The sequence below is a fragment of the Myotis yumanensis genome, unplaced genomic scaffold (assembly GCF_028538775.1).
Source record: "Myotis yumanensis isolate MYYU_CA2020_CCGP unplaced genomic scaffold, mMyoYum1.0.hap1 SCAF_9, whole genome shotgun sequence".
NCBI lineage: Eukaryota > Metazoa > Chordata > Mammalia > Chiroptera > Vespertilionidae > Myotis > Myotis yumanensis.
The window spans coordinates 26,973,274-26,993,331 of NW_027223760.1; the positions used below are offsets into that span (position 1 = coordinate 26,973,274).

The 20,058-nt window shown below is 41.2% G+C and overlaps 1 protein-coding gene across 1 annotated transcript in view; it reads left to right on the forward strand.

Annotated features, from left to right (window-relative positions):
* Positions 1-20,058, forward strand: part of LRGUK (leucine rich repeats and guanylate kinase domain containing) — a 113,945-nt gene that overhangs the window by 82,151 nt on the left and 11,736 nt on the right. The window contains exons 16-17 of the mRNA XM_070425050.1: positions 7,731-7,858; positions 19,174-19,262. Of these exons, the coding sequence (XP_070281151.1) occupies positions 7,731-7,858; positions 19,174-19,262 (217 nt within the window). The remainder of the gene's footprint in view (positions 1-7,730; positions 7,859-19,173; positions 19,263-20,058) is intronic.

Consider the following 20,058-nt stretch of genomic DNA (forward strand, 5'->3'; position numbering starts at 1 on the left):
AGCCCTAGCCGGTTAGGCTCAATGGATAGAGCTTCGGCCTGCGGGACGACTGAAGGGTCCTGGGTTCGATTACAGTTCTAAGGCACATGCCTGGGTTGTGGGCTCAATCCCCAGTGTGGGGTATGCAGGAGGCAGCTGATCAATGATTTTATCTCATCATTGATGTTTCTCTCTCTCTCCTTCTCCCTTCCTCTCTGAAATCAATAAAAATAAAAAAATAAAGTAAATTGGCACAACTTTTTTGGGGACAGTTTTATAATATCTGTCAAAACCTTAAAAATTGTTCATATCTTGAACCTCATAATTCCAATCCAAGAATTATAAGGAAATAATTTATATACAAGGATGTTAATGTCTTTATTTAAAAAATCTGAAAATAACCAAACCATCTAATGGGATTTAAAAATAAGTTTTGGAAACATGCTATGGTACAGCCCCATGCTAGAATGCTGTGTTGCCTTTAGAATCACGCTGTAGAGGACTATGGAGAAGAGGAAAATATTTAATCCTCCAAATTTCACTTCAGATAATTGTGCTATTTGCATAGTGTCAAAGACAGTGTGTCTAAGTGAATTTAATTAGTTGCTTAGTTCAATTTGAAAGACATAATTCTAGAAATCACTTTTCTTTACTGATCAGGCATTCAGAGAAGAAGATAGGAAGAGCCTATTTCTTTGTGTTGATGATAGATAATGTTAGAAGACCAAATCTTAATCTTAAAAGTGATTTTGAGAGCGTAGTCATGATTAGGAAAGCTGAAGACCTTTTAAAAAAAAATGTTTTTATTGATTTTATTTTTTAAATATATTTTTATTGATTTCAAAGAGGAAAGGGGAGGGAAAGAGAGATAGGAAATCAGTAATGAGAGAGAATCATTGATTGGCTGCCTCCTGCACACCCCTTTTGGGGGATTGAGCCCGCAACCCAGGCATTTGCCCTTGACCAGAATCAAACCTGGGACCTTTCAGTCCGCAGGCCAGCTGCTCTATCCACTGAGCCAAACCAGCTAGGCCACCTTTTTATTATTATTATTATTATTATCATTATTATTATTAAAGATTATAAATTTAGAAGCTCATGAATTCAAATAACACTAAATGTCAAAATATTAATTAGAAACTTCAGTTTCACTGTGGTTTAGCTGTGTGAACTTGGGTAAGTACAAAGTTCTCACGTGTAAAATGGAAATAATAATAATAGCTATCTCCAGATTATTGTGAAGATTAAATGAGTGAATATATTGGGAAATACCCAGAACAATGCCTGACAGACACATAGTAATGCTGATATTAGTGTTTGTTAGTATTAACATGTAAGCAGCAAAAAAAAATTTTTAAGAACTTAAAATTTTATTTTTCAATTACAGTTTACATATTCTATTATCTTGTAGTAGTTTCAGGTGTACAGCATAGTGGTCAGTACTTTACAAAGTGTACCTCTGATATTTCCAGTACCCACCTGGCTGCAATATTATTCTCTATGCTGTACTTTATATCCAGTGACTATGTTGTAACTACCAATCTGTACTTCCTAATCTCTTCACCTTTTTCACGCAGTCCCCACGCCCCCTCCCCTCTGGCAACCATCAGTTTATTCGCTGTATCTATATGTCTGTTTCTATTTTGTTCATTCATTTTATTTTTGTTCTTTATATTTCACATATAAGTGAAATAATCTGGTATTTGTCTTTCTCTGAATTACTTATTAGCATAATACCCTGTGGGTACATCCGTGCTGTCACAAATGGTAAGATTTTATTCTTTTTATGGCCAAGTAATATTCCATTGTGTATGTGTACCACAACTTTTTTATCTGCTCATCTATTGATGAGCACTTGAGTTGTTTCCATATCTAAAAACAAATTTTTTTAAAGTAGCATTTTATCATTAATCAGCATAGGACAATAGGGGTCAAACTAGGTGTAAATATTTGGCAAATGGGATACCCGTCTCTGAAAATCCTTTTAAAAACATTGACAACCTTGACTGAATTAGAAAGAAACTGTGGTTCAGTTACTTAGCTCAGATTCTTTCACGAGCTTTCACAGGCAGCACTGAAACTCATGATGCTCACAGAAAAGCCTTCTAAAGCAGCGCCTGGCACATAGGACATGCTCAATTAGTGTTGCCTATTATTTTTACTATTATTATTTACTTACTGATCAAATCAAAGGCACTTGTAGTTATGTTTCAAATGGCAGATGCTGTCAAGTTACTTGACTCTGGAATAAACTACCAGATAGGGGGCATTTCTGTCTGTTTTGGGGTGAGACAGACTGGCTTCTACATGCTACGAATTCTAAAGACCACCAGTTTCCAAAGGAAAAAAATAGAAAAACAAAGTGGAAAAGGGCAAAAAAAAAAAAAAATGCCTTTGTTAAAGGAATTGACCAGTGAAACATCTTTGAAAGAATTGCTTTTGAAGACTGAGCCCCTTATCAAGGGAAGACCACACTCACCCCAGAAGTAGGGGTTTGGGTTGGATAAAAATCACATCAGAACTCGAGTTATCAAACAATATTGCTCAAAGGAGAAGAAACTTTAGTGTGTATTCAGCTCCCTCAAGGTTTCTATCCTTTTTCCTGCCAATCATCACTACCCTTTTCTTCTCTTTTCCCTTTCCCAAATTCTACACACATCTAGGTCTTATGTATCACGTTTCGCCTCTTGAAATTTACCTGTCCTGTATGGTATCGCCTTCAAGATGTCAATTAATTGCTGCACAATAAACTCATCCATTTTAGAGAACTGAAATTCAGAGTACTTTTGTTATATGTTTTAGTTAGGACATTCTGAATACCGTGTCCAAACAGTGACCCCTAGTTCAACTCTCCTGAAGGCATTCCAGGTACAAGGCTTCTACTTCAATGAAGGATGAAGTTCAGCGGCAAGAAACCCTTTCTGTACCTCACCCTGTCTGTCTGAGAATGCACGTTCACACACTTCCCTTTGTCCTGATGTAGAGCCTGTCTTCTGTTTAAATAGCCGATTATTCCTTTGATTGGACACTCAAGAATAAAGTATTTTACTGTTAGAATAGCTTAATTGGTATATTCATTTTACCATACGTAACATGAGCATTATTACTGCATTTCCTTGGACTTACATGGTAGCTTTCTACTTTAAAAGCTTATTTTACTATGGAAAATTATTATGGATATTATGTAACATGATTATTTTTCTACTTGCTATCATTTCTTATCAGCACAGATCTATAAGACCTTTAAGATTTAATTCTGTCCTGAAAAAATAGATTCTATTGGTGCCTTCAGTTTTGTGGTCCCACTTCCTAATGAACAGCTTTCCCATTAACTTTCCACTACAAATTATGTAACTGTCCTACTAAAAATAAACATTTTTCATTGCATAGCAGATTTTTGCTCTTTGTTTGGTCCTTTTTGTGGTTACATATTTCGGCATTGAGACTCTTTTGCAAGGATTTTAAAGGTATTTACATTTTATATAGGTATGCCTGTTTAATCATGATAAGTATAAATTACTTTGTTAGTTAAAAAATTGCACACGGTATTTTTATTACCTAATGTTATAGTGTAGCCTCATTATTACCTACATAAACATGTTTTTTAAAAGCTCCATTTGAGTGGTAAAAAAAGTGAACAATATGGAAATCATCGGGCTGGCTGAGAACTTTTGTCTAAAAATTAAGGGCTATTTCCAAGCCATACATTTCCAAGTGTCTTCAAAGAGAAACTCTAGTAGGGATTCCCTTTTTGCAACGCTTTATATAAATGGTAAAAAATGTGTATTTAGCCCTGCTGGTGTGACTTGATGGTTGAGCGTTGACCCATAAACCAGGTGAGGGCACATGCCCGGCTTGTGGGCTTGATCCCCTGTGGGGGGTGTGCAGGAGGCAGCCTATCTACAATTCTCTCTAATTACTGATGTTTCGATCTCTCTCTCCCTTTCCCTTCCTGTCTCTGAAATCAATTAAAAATGTAAATTTATATTTAAAATGGTTAAGTTTCTTGTTTTGGGGCAAGAGAGTGACTCAGTTATTTTGCTGTACATATAACCTCATTAATATAGAAAAATTGGTTATTAAAATAGTGATTTTTGGTTTTCAAAACACAGTTGATCCTTGAACAACACATGGGTTAGGGGGCACTAGCTTCCCGTATGGTCGAAAAATATACGTATAACTTCTTATTCCCCAAAAGCTTAGCTACTAAGCCTACTATAGACCAGAAGCCTTACTGATGACATAACCAGGGGTCCTCAAACTATGGTCCGCGGGCCACATGCAAATACAAATATTGTATTTGTTCCCGTTTTGTTTTTTTACTTCAAAATAAGATATGTGCAGTGTGCATAGGAATTTGTTCATAGTATTTTTTTAAACTATAGTCCAGCCCTCCAACGGTCTGAGGGACAGTGAACTGGCCCCCTGTTTAAAAAGTTTGAGGACCCCTGACAGTCGATTAACACATATTTTGTATGTCATATGTATTACATACTGTATTCTTATGATAAAGTAAGCTACATAAAAGAAAATGTTATTAAGAAATCATAAGGAAAATACATTTACTGTATTTATTGAAAAAATACACATATAAGTGGACCCTACAGTTCCAATCCGTGTTTTTCAAGGGTCAACTGTATTCACAATTTGATCCCTAGATTCTTATCTTATTACTAGTTATTGACATGGCTATGGGCCTGTAGTATTGGATCATCAGCATCTTTTATTTTCTACTTTCTTTTATAAAGCAAAAGGCCTTGTTTGGACTGCGTGATGATATGATATTAAACACACGTACAAATGTTTTATTCTTAGGAACATGGCTTCTACTGCATTTATTACTTAGGTTGGATTCTATGCTCATTCTTTTTAAATGGTTTAGATAAATATTATTTTAAATCATTTGACTGCAAGAGGATATAATTCTAACTAAAAGGTCTAAGCTATTTAGAATTAATTTGAGATGTAGTTACAGATATTTCATTTATATTTTCCTGCATATGGTAATGGCACAAATCCATAAAATAACTTTAAAATTTGTCAGGCATCATTAAATTCACTTACACTTCATTGGAGCAGTTTAAATAAATTTAGCCTATATACTGAAGAACTTGGTATTTTTGTGTACTGTAAAGTAATTTTTATCTTTTTAATGTTGCCTCAAGGTTGACTTTAATTTAGGTACTTTGAATAAGATCCCATTAAGAAACTGTTGTAGGGTATTATTACATTGGGAATTATGGTGTGTGTTTTTAATTTTTTGTTGTTGTTGTTGTTGTTAATCCTCCCCTGAGGATATTTTTTCCATTGGTTTTTGCACAGAGTGGAAGGGAGGGGGAGAGTCAGAGAAACATCAATGTAAGAGAGACACATCCATTAGTTCCCTCCCACACATGCCCCGACTGGGGCCTGGAGTTGAGCCTGCAACCCAGTTATGTGCCCTTGACCAGAATCAAACCCAAAACCCTTCACTCTAACCACTGAGCAAACTGGCTAGAGCTGATGTGTTTTTTTAAATTGAGAAATAGAAACTCTTGTCCATTGATGTATTAAGACTTTAGAAACTATATTAAGAACTGTATGAAACTGTTTATTATAGGAGTCCAAGTCATTAAAGTGGTGGCATTACAGTGCAGTTAATAGTGATCTTTACCCAAAATGTCTTGTTGCTGAGAAGCCATTAAAACATTAAATTGTTAGAATTACAACTGCATTGTATCATCAGGTAGAAGTTGGTTTCTTTACACTATAGTACAAATGACTTACATCTCAGAAAGGAACAAGGCACCCTAACACAAATGCTATCTACACTAATAAAAGACAAACATGCAAATTGACCATACCTTCGCTATGCCTTAAGCCACGACCACCAGCCAGTCAGAGCAACTAGATGCAAATTAACCCAACCAAGATGGTGGCTGGCAGCCACGGAGCTGGAGCAAGCAGGAGGCTTGGTTGCCCCAATGATGGAGGAAGCCAAGCTTCCCTGCCTGCCGTGGCTGGCTTTGAGCTCCACTCAAAGCAACAAAGTTTCAATTATAGAAGGTAAATAAACGGTAGTTACCTGCTTTCAGCCAGCCGAGGCCTCAGAGCTGGAATGAGCAGGAGGCTTCCCTCCCGCCCGCCCTGGCTGGCTCCGAGCTCCTCTCAAGGCTACTAAGTTTCAATTATAGAAGGTAAAGAAATCCCAGAATAAAAAGAAAAAGAAAAAAAGGAGAGGCTGGGAGCTTCCGTAGCCTGGGGGCTTGGCCAGCCTGAAAACGGCCCTCAGCCCCTCACCCAGACTGGCCAGGCACCCCAGTGGGGACCCCCCACCCTAAAGGGGGTTGGCCAGCCTGAAAACAGCCATCAGCCCCTCACCCAGGCTGGCCAAACCTCCATAGGTTGAGGGTCCCCATTGGGGGGGGCTTGACCAGCCTGCAAACAGCCATCAGCCCCCCACTCAGGCTGGCCAGGCACCCCAGTGGGGACCCCCACCCTGATCCGGACACCCTTCAGGGCAAATCAGCCAACCCCCACCCATGCACCAGGCCTCTATCCTATATAATAAAAGGGTAATATGCAAACTGACCCTAACAGCAGAACGACTGGGAATGACTGGTCACTATGACACACACTGACCACCAGGGGGCAGATGTTCAATGCAGGAGCTGTCCCCTGGTGGTCAGTGTGCTCCCATGGGGGGAGCTCTGCTCAGCCACAAGCCAGGCTGATGGCTGCCAGCACAACGGTGGTGGCGGGAGAGACTCAGCAGCACTAAGGATGTCCAACTGCAGCTTAGGTCTGCTCCCTGCTGGTAAGTGGACATCCCCCGAGGGCTGCCGTGCTGCCAGAGGGATGTCTGACTGCCAGCTTGGGCCCGATCCCCCCAGGGAGCGGGCTTAAGCCAGCAGGTGGACATCCTCCGAGGGGTCCCAGACTGCAAGAGGGCATAGGCCACGCTGAGGGACCCCCCTGAGTGCACAAATTTTTGTGCACTGGGCCTCTAGTATTTTAAATAAATATATATATATATGTGAATATAGCTTCTGTTTCTTTAAATTTTATCTTAACTTTTTTCAAATTATCTGGGCTTTTTCCACAATGCTCTATTCTTATGGTTCCAGTAATAGGATCGGGCTTTTGCTCTATCCAAATGGCTCAGTTGGAGCGTCATCCTGTACACTAGAAGGCTGAAGGTTTGATTCCCAGGCAGGGCACATATCTAGGTCACAAGTTCAATTTCAGGTTGAGGAGCCTGTGGAAGGTAACCCATCCATTTTTCTCTCTCACACTGATGTTTCTCTCTCTTCCTTCCTTCCTCTCTCTAAAATCAATAATATATAATAAATATATAAAAATTAAATTTAAAAAACGCTCAGATGAGAATTTAAAAAAACAAGCAAACAGGATAAGGGGGTTTTTCTGTTTTTTTTTGTGTGTGTTTTTTTTTTAAATGAGCACAGACTTCAGCCTCTCTGTCTTATGCTTTCCTTGCTTCGACCCCCCCTTGATTCCTGAATTCAGTGTGTTAAGCATGCTTCCGGGTCCTTTAGGCACAGCCCTTCTCTCTGCCCGCGCAGCTTCTGCCCCAGATACTTGAATGCCCTTCTTCTTCATACTTGAAACCACGGTCCAGACTAAACATGCAGGCCGTTGTGTTTGGGCAAATGCAGAGAGAAAACATTTCTCTCACTTCAGAAAGTTCCTTTATCGTATTTTATGCCTTTTATTTTAAACTTTGGTGTGTGTGTGTTTTTTTCCTCAACCAGATGTTAAGACATCTCCACGGACATTTCAAAAATCTGCTTATTTGACTTCATCTAATTTTATGGATTCTACAGACAGAAACTACTTTATGAAATTATGGACCAGATTTTCAACCAAAAAGACACCAGTGGTAAGGAGGGATAGACGGGGGAAGCCACAACTGGTTACATAGCGTTAGACAAAAGCAGGGCTTGATATTTGCAGACTAATAAGTTTCACCAAAATGATTCTCCGACTGGTGTCACATAAACACAAGGGGTTTGTTTGTTTTTGCCTCTTTCTACACCTCTAATAGTAGACGTCGCTTCTAACAATAGAATATTCCTTGTAGAGTTGTGAGGGCCTTTCCCCCAGGCAGAACCCGGTCAGAACCTTAACACTCAGCTCTCCTGTTTAGCACGAACAGGAAAGCACAATAGAATTAAGGCTGTAAAATACCTATTTCCAGGGAAGACTTGCTTTGCTGTTGGGATGGAATTTTGGTGTTCTTGGGCTGAGTCGCCAGAGGAAGCCCACTCAGAGTGCATGCTTTATGACAGAGCAGTACTTAGACTGGCCAGCTCACTGAGTCCCAGCCCTGTCCTCGGCGAATTCGGAGAAATCGGTCTATTGAATGCAGCATTGGCACTGCATTCAAGCGAGGTGGTGCTCATTTTCCCCGTGTAATAGTTTGCACGTGATGATCTGGGAATGCGAAGAGATCTCAGTCATTGCGGTTGCCGTTGTGGAAGCGATGGAACTTTCGCTTTGGTTGTCATCACCTCGGATGTGTTTCCTTAAGCCCAGCTTCTTCTAAACAAATAACTACATCATCTTCTGAAGTCAGGACCATAGGCCGGGGTCAAAAGAATCAGACTGGCTCCTGCAGATGAAGAGTCTCGGGCATCGGTATGAACTGTGTATACATTCTACTCTGACTTAGTCGTAAGAGTGGGGTGTTGCAGGTGCAAGAAAACAGATACCCCTTCAAATCGGCTCCGGTAGGGGGCAGTTCCATTATGAAGGGTAGGTGAGTGGGTTCCCAGTGCATCGTGGGCGGGTTGAAGAGCGGACCTCGGAGAAGCGAGCTTGGATTAGAAAGGCTGGCGCATTCTCTGCCTCCTGAGGCAGCAGGTGCCTTTCACCTCTGCTGCTTTTGCTCGTGTGTCTTGTCCCCTCTCTCTCTAGGCTGGCCTCTCCCACAGAATTTGCACCCCTTCTCATGCACACCAGCCCCAATTCTCCGCAATCTCTTGGCTCAGTGCCTGCAATTCCCAGCAAATTCCATCTCTTTAATACATATTGCAGAAGGCAGGAGAATCTCATTGGCCCAGCTGGACATTTCAGGCCATACCACCCTGATCACAGAAGGCTGCTTGTCCAGTTACCGGTGGCAGGGCCACCTGTACAGACTGTGGCTTCCTAGAAGGAGCAGTGGGTAGACTCTAAACATCTATAATATGAATTCGTTCCCTGATACTTGAGTGCATATTTATCCAAAATAAATCCGGAATCGTTCCCCTCCACCGGGGATCTGTGGGAAATCAAATATGAGTCATTGGGAGTGGGGATCGCACCCACCCTTTGGGTTAAGTTCAAGAATCCTGAGGCCCACACCAGCCTGGGAAATTGGGGCAGAGCGCTGGGCCTCTCTACCACCCTCCATGGATAGCACAGAGACGCTCCCTGTCTGAGACCCCGAGTTCCATTGCGAGCCAGTGGCTCTGGTATTCTCCATAGCCCGTCCTCCTGGTCCCTTGGCCTACTACTGACCCCTGAGGTTTGTGTCCCAGGAGCCCTCCCTCTGCACAAGGAACCCCTCAGTCCTGGGACATCCAGCTCTTTCCAGGTCAGTCCACCGCTTCCTCTCTGCACACGGTGGCATGGCTTTATGCTTCCTGGAGCTTAGCTCTTCAAATGTCAACTGTTCTTTACTCTCCCCTAGGACAGGGCACTCCAGAGTGTAAACTCCGGAGCACAAATCATGGGCCACCTTCATGCCTCACGACGAGTCTGTGCCCTGCAGCCAGACCCGCTCCTGTCCCGGTGAGGTTGTGTTCCCGCACACCGCTGAGATGCACACACCGTTGGCCAGCACCCCTCCGCCAGTTAGTGGGCATTCGTGATTTACTTAAACTTGACCCATCTGAATATTACCTGTTAGAAAGCTTTCAGGCCTAATTACAGGTAGCTTTTCTCTGGTCCAGGGCGCTCACATACCCAGGAGTGGGAACAGGGGAACAGAGATGTTTTTTAAAGCCACTCTATATGTTCTTCTCAATAATTCATCTCCAAGATTTCCATATAAAATGAATGACCGGCGTGGAGAAACTGGAGAGGAAAGAGTGATAAAAAGGCAGCGTGAGAGTCGGAGGGGCCACCTTGGTGGCGGCAGATGGGAGGGGAGCAGGTATCACCTGTTGTCAGAGTCCCGTGAACTTCTACACGCAGGGCCACTCACTCTTTTCCTGCAGGGACCTCCCTGGGAAGCTCGTCAGCCCCATGATCCAGGGCAGCCAGAGCCTCGTCTAGGACACCGACCGTGTCCCGTGTGAGGCTGGCAGCTGGCTGCCCTCCACGGCAGCAGCGTTCAGACCCTGACAGCCTCGAGGTCCCGGCGCCTCTGCCTGTCAGTGCTGGTGGGGAGACAGTGGAACCAAATCACATCCCCCAAGAGGCCCACAGGTTCATTCTTCAGGAACCAGTGCAAATGTAACACTAAATTACTGCTCTCATGTATGGGGTGAATTTGCCTAAGATATTTTTAGTGCCTCATTTTCTTTTTTTTTTAATATTTTGTTACTGATTTCAGAGAGGAAGGGAGAGGGAGAGAGAGAGAAACCTCGATGAGAGAGAACCATTGATTGGCTGCCTCCTGCACACCCCCTACTGGGGATCGAGCCCACAACCCAGGCATGTGCCCTTGACTGGAATCGAACCTAAAACCCTTTAGTCTGCAGGCCAGTGCTCTATCCACTGAGCCAAACTGGCTAGGGCGAGTGCCTCATTTTCTTGTCAAGATTATGAATACAATGCTATCTTTAAATTGTAAGTATTCACTTTTAGGATAGTTCATAGTTTATTAGCCTTTGACACTGCTGTGATAATGCTACAAAAGGAGCAACATGGCTGTTTAAAATCACCACACCGAAGCTTTAGTAAGATGTTGCCACATTAGGTTAGAGAACATAGATGGCCTTATACAGCATTTCTAATCTGGAAAGGGCTTTCGTGTAAATTACCTCATGTGCCCTCATTCCACCCCTCAGGAGAGAACGTGTTATTTTCCCAACATAAATTTCCATGTATTTTTAGAACTTTTAGTTCCCAGTTTCTGGATTAAAGAAAGGAATTACAGTTTTCTCTTTCAAAAACCTGTATCTTACCTTGCCCCCTGAAAAAAGAAAAGGTAGAAATGTTTGTGCCTTTTGGGCATTGTAACTGTAGATGAGTATTTACCTTTGGAAACGATCCAGAGAGCCATCGGCAGAGAGGGACAGGGTAGACGCTCCCATCAGCAATGCTTTCATTGGTTGTTTCTCTGAGGCACCCTTCCTGCTTCTGCTGAAGATTGCGTTCTTCCTCTCTACTCAAACCTACCCCAGAACTCACCCATGCATGAGGTCTTTCCGGCTCACCCCTTCCTTCTAACATTCCACTCTTTCCGTGTGCATAGTTTGTAACGACATGTATGTCAAGGTGTGATTACAAAACAAGGACGCTGCTTTTGTCTGTGTCTTAAGGAAGCCATTCTTAGTTGGGAGTCACGTGGACACATGTCATAACTGGTTGGGTAAGTGTATATTTGTGTGTGTGTGTGTGCGTGTGTGTGTGTGTGTGTGCGCGCGCGCGTGTGTATTTTTAGTCTGGCTTGCTTCTGTCTGCATCTACCTACTGGTTCCTTGACCTGGAAGGAAATGTACCAACTGAGTTCATGTGACAGTCTGACCACCTCCTGGGTGGTCTTATAAAAGCCACTTATCTGCTATGGCATGTCATTTTCTCTTCTGTGAAGCGAAGCTAGTAATATCTACCTTACAAAGTTATTGTGTCAAATGCTTATGGAACGTTTTTCTAAATTGTTGACCATAAAACAAATGTTATCTGTTGTTACGGTGATAGTGGTTGGCAGGGAGGGCAGAAAGGGTCAGGCCCTCAGCTGTTGCTCACCTGAAACTTATACGCTATTTGTTACATGTCGGTTATATAAAGAGATGATTGTTGTAAATTTAGGAAATAATGCATTTGACAAGGTTATTAGATACAATGTCAATATGCAAAAATAAATTAGATTTTATATAATAGCAGTATCTATTCCCTTCACCTCCCCTCCCTTCCTCTACCCTTCTCCTTCCCCTTCTTTTTCTCTCACTCATTCATGTATCTCTACCCATCCTGAATGTGTGCAGTTCCTACGATGTATGCCGATCTGGATTTGCTTTTCAGTACAGCACAGGTATTTGCTGACCAGTCTCTCTTCTTGACACTAGAACAAGATGGACATGGCCCCTGTCCTTATGGAAGGTATAGTCTAGTAGTGACACCCTCTGGTCTCCTCTCATTGGTTGGGTCAGGCCAGTGTGTCTGTAGCTTTTCTACTACTGCCTTCTTTCCCGCCCCCCCCCCCTCCTCCTCCTTCTCCTCCTCCTCCTCCTCCTCCTCCTCACCTGAGGACATATTCATTGATTTTCAGACAGAGGGGAAGGGAGAGAGAGAGAGAAACATGGATTAGTTGCCTCCCGCACATGTCTATACCACGCTGGGGATCGAAATCACAACCTAGGTATGTGCCCTGACCATTTGGTGTACAATGCTCCAACCAACTGAGCCACCCAGCCAGGGCCTGCCTTGGTTCTATAAGTAGAAAATAGGCTAATGGAGCATGGAGGGCCTTGGTCTTACTGATTCCTAACATACTGACAGCTGTTTTTGTTCCTTGTATCTAAGATCACTGGGTATTTATTCTAGAACCCAACTAACTCATCTTTCTTAGAAAGAAACGTGTTATTCTTTGTTCTTCAAGTCTGAAAAAACAACAAAACTGTTAATATCACTTTTCTTGTTGTTACTCCAATAGTTTATCAACATACAATGCTTTGTAGGAATATGACCATAATTTAATATAGATTTAAGTAATCTAATGAAGTGCTCAATTTCCTCGTTCCTTGCTTATACAATCTTCTGTTGCTTTTTTTCTTCTTTCTTCAAAGTTTAAATGGTATTTACTTTTCTGAATGAATCCCAAAGCACATTAATTTGAACATCTCTAAAAGATTGGAGAACTATAAACATAATTTTAATCAGCCTTATTTCTTTTTTTTAATTGTTTTATTGCTTAAAGTATTAAAAAGAGTATTACATATGTCTCCTTTTTTTTCTCCCCTTGACCTTCCCCTAGCCTCCCATACCCCCCAGTGTCTTGTGTCCAATGGTTATGCTTATATGCATGCATACAAGTCCTTCGGTTGATCTCTTACCCACCCCCCAACTCTCCCTGGCCTTCCTGCTGTAGTTTGACAGTCTGTTTGATTATGCTCCGCCTCTGTATCTATTTTTGTTCATCAGTTTATAATGGTCTTTATTATCTTTAAATGAGTGAGATCATGTGGTATTTTTCCTTCATTGACTGGCTTATTTCACTTAGCATAATGCTCTCCAGTTCCATCCATGCTGTTGCAAATGGTAAGAATTTCTTCTTTTTTACAGCAGCATAGTATTCCATCGTGTAGATGTACCACAGTTTTCTAATCCATTCATCTGCTGATGGGCACTTAGGCTGTTTCCAGATCTTAGTTATGGTAAATTGTGCTGCTGTGAACATAGGGGTGCATAGATCCTTTCTGATTGGTGTTTCTGTTTTCTTGGGATATATTCCTAGAAGTAGGATCACAGGGTCAAATGGGAGTTCCATTTTTAACTTTTTGAGGAAACTCCATACTGTCTTCCATAGTGGCTGCACCAGTCTGCATTCCCACCAGCAGTGCACGAGTGTTCGCTTTTTTCCGCATCCTCTCCAGCACTTGTCCTTTGTTGATTTGTTGATGATAGCCTTATTTCTTAAACAGAATTTTCTTTTTAGGTGTGAGTTAAAAATGCACAGCTCCTTTTTTACTGCTGCAAAAAATATAGAACAAGCATATACAGTAAGAAGTTTCTTTGTATGACACTCACATGTGCAGTTGGCTGCAGCTAAGTTCTTGTGTTTTACTTGTCAGATATCACTGTGCTCACTTGCCCTCCCTGAGAGCAGCCCGACCCCCTCTGCACGCTGGCTCCCGGGAAGCACACGTGGAGGTGATGATGGCTTCGTGAAGGCTTCTTGCTCTGGAATTATTGTGACTAGGTCTTTGCCTTCTGGAAGTAGCTCGATTGTCTGAATTCCAACTGTATCTGTTTCTTCAACAAGCTCCTCTGACCTCCTTAGGGGACACCCTTACTGTGAAGCAGGCCACATTACCCCAAGCCAATTCTTTAGAAAAAAAAATGCTGAGTGCCCAGTTCATTCAAAGCCAGCGTGGCAAATGCATGTGTGTGGCAGATAAGGCAGCACCGTTTTATAAAGTGCCCAGTGAGAAGCGGATCTGTGGTGACAGAATAGTGGGCACCTACATCTACTTGGCGCTATTTCCTTTCAAAACTGTGAGGAGGTGAGCTCAGGGGCTCACCCAGGGTTACGCAGCTTAGGAGGGTCTATTTTGACGCCAAAAGAAAAGTGTGTTCTTCTCCTCAGGTGCATTTTTCAGCGCACAGGGCTCAGCGCCGTTATTAGCTGGAGTAACGTATAAGGAAATGCTTCTCTGACCTGCCACCGGGTTGCCAAGTGGGACGGCTCATATAAGATCAGCCGTCCAAACACTTTTTTAAAGAGAAAAAAATGGTGGCCTATTAATTTAAAAATATCATTTGTGATATTGATTTATGCACATCATAGTGAAGGGTATCCACCCGCTGCATTTTTTATCCTTATTAAAATGCATTGTACCTTTGGCCAGTGAGAGCCTCTTCAGGTTGCTCCTGTGTCCTTGTAACATGATCATAAGATCGTCTATGCTCTTTTGCTCGCTACCTGTCCCATTGGGGCGGTCATTGTTTCTAGGCCTCTTTTGTGGATAAAATATTTCATGAGTTTGCATTAATATTTCCAATTCAGATTCAAGACTTCAGGATTTTTATCTATCTTCTTCTATATCTATTACATATATTTTTTTCTGCCACATTGAGAATCCTGATTCTGAAAGACATAGATGATAAAATTATAATATCTCATTACATGTTTTATTTTTATGCCCATTACACACAGAGTAGCCTCAGAATAACAATAATATTACCAGCATCCAATATTTTTGATGGTGTTATAGCTGCACTATCAGCGAGTATAGTCATTATACACCTGCTCCCCTTTAACTTTCATTTTGTCTTAGTTCTCAAATCTGTAGATACGTAATACTCATTATTAGAATTTAGGCAAATGTCTCTCTAGCTGTTCTGTTATCTAAGCTAATTCTGTAGTAGATATAGAAAGGGCTATGGTAACAGTATTTCCGGAACCCTTACCTGTTGCTAACAGTCTGTTGTACTATTGTACTTTATAGTTGAACTGAGTTTTTGATTATCTATCCTGTTTCCTTGATTTAGTCTACTCTGTCAAGGACCCTTATGGCTTATGTGTTGGGTCTTCTTTGTTTATCTTAAATATTTGTCATTTTCTCTTGAATCCTTTTCATTCATTCATTCATTCATTCATTCATTGTTAGTTTAAAAACTTCTCTCTGTTTACTTTCTACCTAAGACATTATTTGTTGTGCTCATTCACTCCTGTATCCTTTCTAGTTTAGTTTTTGTTTCTAAGGTGATTTTTTTCCCCTTTTATTTCTAAGTCTTTCCTGAGTTCTGTCACCTCATTTCTGAGTGTGTAACATTGTAATTTATCTGTTTCTCTAATGCAGTGGTCGGCAAACTGCGGCCCACGAGCCACATGCGGCTCTTTGGCCCTTGAGTGTGGCTCTTTCTAAGCCTTAGGAGTACCCTAGTTAAGTTAATAACAATATACCTACTTATATAGTTTAAGTTTAAAAAATTTGGCTCTCAAAAGAAATTTCAATCGTTGTACTGATGATATTTGGTTCTGTTGACTAATGAGTTTGCCGACCACTGCTCTAATGTGTTGTGTCATTGTCTGAATGCCTTTTAGTTTATTTTGAAATAGTGGAATATGAACTTTACCTGTTTTATGAGCAAGCTTTCATTGTATGTAGAGGTGTTATTCTACTCCAGCGATTCTCAACCTGTGGGTCGCGACCCCTTTGGCGGTCGAACGACCCTTTCACAGGGGTCGCCTAAGACCATCCTGCATACCAGATATTTACATTACGATTCATAACAGTAGCAACATTACAGTTATGAAGTAGCAACGAAAATAATTTTATGGTTGGGTCACAACATGAGGAACTGTATTTAAAGGGCCAGAAGGTTGAGAACCATTGTTCCACTCCTTGCCTCTTTTTTCTTATAATAACTTTGTATGGGGTTTGACCAGAAAATTTCTCATTTTTATGTGAAATTTGTTTTCTCAAGCTTTTAGGTTTCTTCAAAGGGTGATGAAATATAAATGACGTTCTTCCTGAGACTTCCGGTTCTGCTTCCCTCTCCCACTTTGGTGTAGACTTGCTCTTTCCTTTGTCTCTGTTGACTCTGTCCTAATAATTTTATTCCATTCCCACACCTTTCCTTCAGCGTGAGGCCCCCTTAGAAGGGGGGAACCCCAGTGGGTCACTCTCAAGAATTCACAGTTGATCCAGCTCCTTCGGAACTTACTGTGGACCCCTTACTCTTACCACTATCGGAGTGGAACAGCCCCCGCCGTGTTTCCGCTAGAGTTCCCACATCCTCCTCCTGTGCTTCCCAGGGGTTACCTCTGAGCTGTTTTGGAGGTTCTCTTGTTCTCAGCTCTCTTAGTCACTGTCATGTCCCTTCCTGCGGCTTCCTCTGCATGGAAACCTGTACCATGCGGTTTGGGGGGCTATTATCACTTGTATTTGGAGCTTGAGGTGATACCTTTTCACCTTGTTTTCTTACATGTCTTGAAACATCTTTTATTTTACTATATAGTTTCTATATCTATTTTCAGATGGGGATTCCGGAAGATCCAAAAGCTGTGCATCCACTACCACTGGCATCTTCCCAGTCATGATATAATTAAAAGCATGCATCAGTATAGGGAAAAAATAAGGATGATATAGAGCAGTGGTTCTCAACCTGTGGGTCGCGACCCCTTTGAGGGTCGAACGACCCTTTCACAGGGGTCACCTAAGACCATCGGAAAACACATATCTAATTACATATTGTTTTTGTGATTAATCACTATGCTTTAATTATGTTCAATTTGTAACAATGAAATTGGGGGTCACCACAACATGAGGAACTGTATTAAAGGGTCGCGGCATTAGGAAGGTTGAGAACCACTGGTATAGAGTGAAATCACAACAGTAAATGTAGTATATACAAGTATAGAATGATTCGAGGAATAAGACTAAATTAATATGAGAGTAGGGCAGCAGATTTAGAATCTATTTAGTAATTTTATAGTGATATGAAACAATGTAGACATATCCGTGGAGTTACTTAAATATATCGTTTTTAAATGGTGAAATTTAAACAGTGTGGTCCTTTCTTATCCCATTCCGGACCCCTCCCTCCTGCCCAATAGACATTTTCCCCTCATCCTGCTTACACAGAACCTCGGAGCTGATGGTCAAGGAAACACGAAAAGGTCTTGGCAATCAAACATTCCCCCGAGAGCCATGTTCAGGGAGTCCACGTGGTAGCTCTCACGTGTCATGATTTCCACAGCTAGCCACAGCTGAGAGCAAATTCTAGTCCAGATTATAGAGAGCAGTAAACATTATTTATCTTCCCAAATTTACATTAAAAATATTTGTTGAGCCCCTGCTTTGTGCTAAGGCGTGTGTGCATGTGCTGGGGATACAGGGGGGCTTCTGGTCCCCAGGGTGGAACTGCTGCCCAGAGATGCTCGCTGTGTCAGTCTTGGCGTCCGGCAGAGCAGAGCCACTCCTGCAGGTGAGTCTTTGCAATGCCGACGTGTCTTTAGAGCAGTGATGGCCAACCTTTTGAGCTCGGCGTGTCAGCATTTTGAAAAACCCTCACTTCACTCTGGTGCCGTGTCACATGTAGAAATTTTTTGATATTTGCAACCATAGTGAAACAAAGACATTTTTTATATTTATTTTATATATTTAAATGCCATTTAACGAAGAAAAATCAACCAAACGAATGAGTTCGTGTGTCACCTCTGACACGCATGTCATAGGTTTGCCATCACTGCTTTAGAACCACACCAACTTAATCCTTAACACTGGATTCTTAAAAATGTCCTCAAAGACAGGCAAACTCTCGAAGCTATGCTGGCCCCCAAGGCTGAGCAGGTGGGGAGCCTGGAGTTGTGGGCTCCTCACCATTAGCTATGGCCTGGGTTCTTTCACTGACATGCTTGTTTGTGGTTATTTCCTATATGATTTTAATGGAATATCAATTTATAAAGGAGCCTGGTAAGGGCATTAAAATAAAAAGTCAGGTTTATTTCAGCTTTAGTTACTGCAAGCAAATATTAGTGTCTTTTAAATGCACTTGCTGTTTAAATAAATGTTAATATAAATCCCTTTATCAATGCATAGTTTTTTTTTATGTAAAAAAAAATAAGCACTTGCCAATTTATATTTCTGTCAGTTAAGAATTTTATATATTAAGTTTGGCTAAAGTGAAGAAATCCAGTGCATGGACAGTTGCTCAACAGGCCCACACCCCATCAGACCGTCTATGTGTAAACACATGTACTGTTTACAAAACAGCATGAGCTATCTTTTCTTTTTTTTCTCTCCATCTTTTTAAATCGCCTTTTACCACCAGGCAATACTCCTTTTGAATGCTGAGACTGTGTCTTTATATCTCTGTATCCCCATCAAATGCTTACTAAGGATTTAGTGATGGTGACAGTGACGTTGGTGAAATACAGGAGAAAGACGTCGCCATTTGTCCTGTTTCCGGGTCACGCGTCAGCATTGTTGGATATAGTCAGTCTGTTACTCTGTGTGACATCTGGGAAAACTAAAAGGACAATAATAATCTGGATCCTTGAGAGAGACTCTTTTGAAAAGATAAAAGTATAAACATGAAATGTGAACAAAATTTTTCTACATTATTATTCAGATGTCATATATTTATATATTAAATTGCAGTCTCCATAAAAGTATTCTGATTTTAGTTATAAAGTTACACACACACACACCCCCCACTGAACAAATAACAATTGTTTTTTAGGCCTATCTACTTTTCCTTTTTCTTTTCACATATTTGGCAATCTCTAATAAGAAGAGAAATGATTATAGCTCTTTTACTCACTTGATATGTTTTTAACATCAGTATAATTTTCTGATGCTGTTTCTTGCGTAGGAAGAAAATTCTACGGAGAGACAGTACGAGGCAGCCCGGCAGGCCCTAATGGGGAAGACACCTCCTCATTTTACATTTCTGTTTCAAAGGTAGCGACTTATCACGTTTATTTACACCTGGGCATCTTTAGATTGATTTTTCTCATATCGAAATAGAGCAGATGAATCCTAAATGATCAACATAAACTCGGACCTCTATACTAAAATGAACCCAGTGGTTCCAGATAAAAAGGCCATTTAAAGTTGTTTGAAATCATAGTTCTTTTCGTTGTCTGTAATTTTAAGCTATCTGTTGAAAATTTTTTAACCAACATAAATAATACATGTGTCTACTTGTCTGCTCTATAAAACGTGATTAATTTTCCCCACATTGGGAGGCTCTCTTTGGTTCACAGGACAGGCTGTGTGGTATTCACAAAGTTCTTCTGGGGGTGAGGAGGGTGGTGGCCAGATGATAGGCAGTGGTCCCAGAGCAGCTACAACTGGACCTGTATGACCTCTAACTAGCAGAGTGGCCTTGCTGGTTAAAGCACTGTAGACAGAGAAACTCAGCAGTTTTAAATACGAGCTCCAAATGGGTCATGCTGGGACAGATAGGTGCTTTGGATTTGCCTACATTTATATGCAATTGAGCTACTGTGCACACAGCAACTCTAGTTAGCAAGTCTGGGGTGAATGGCAAACTATAGGATTTATTCCCTAAAAATGGTTAATGATTCTTTCAAGTCACTCTGGGAAAACAGGCTAGTATAGAAGAAAAAAAGAAATATTTTATACTCAATTTCAGGTGAGAGTATAATATTAGAATTTTTAGAAATAGTTAATTGTGCTATTTCAAAGCATTAGATTACAAAGGAATGGAAAATATCTACTTCCATTTTTATAG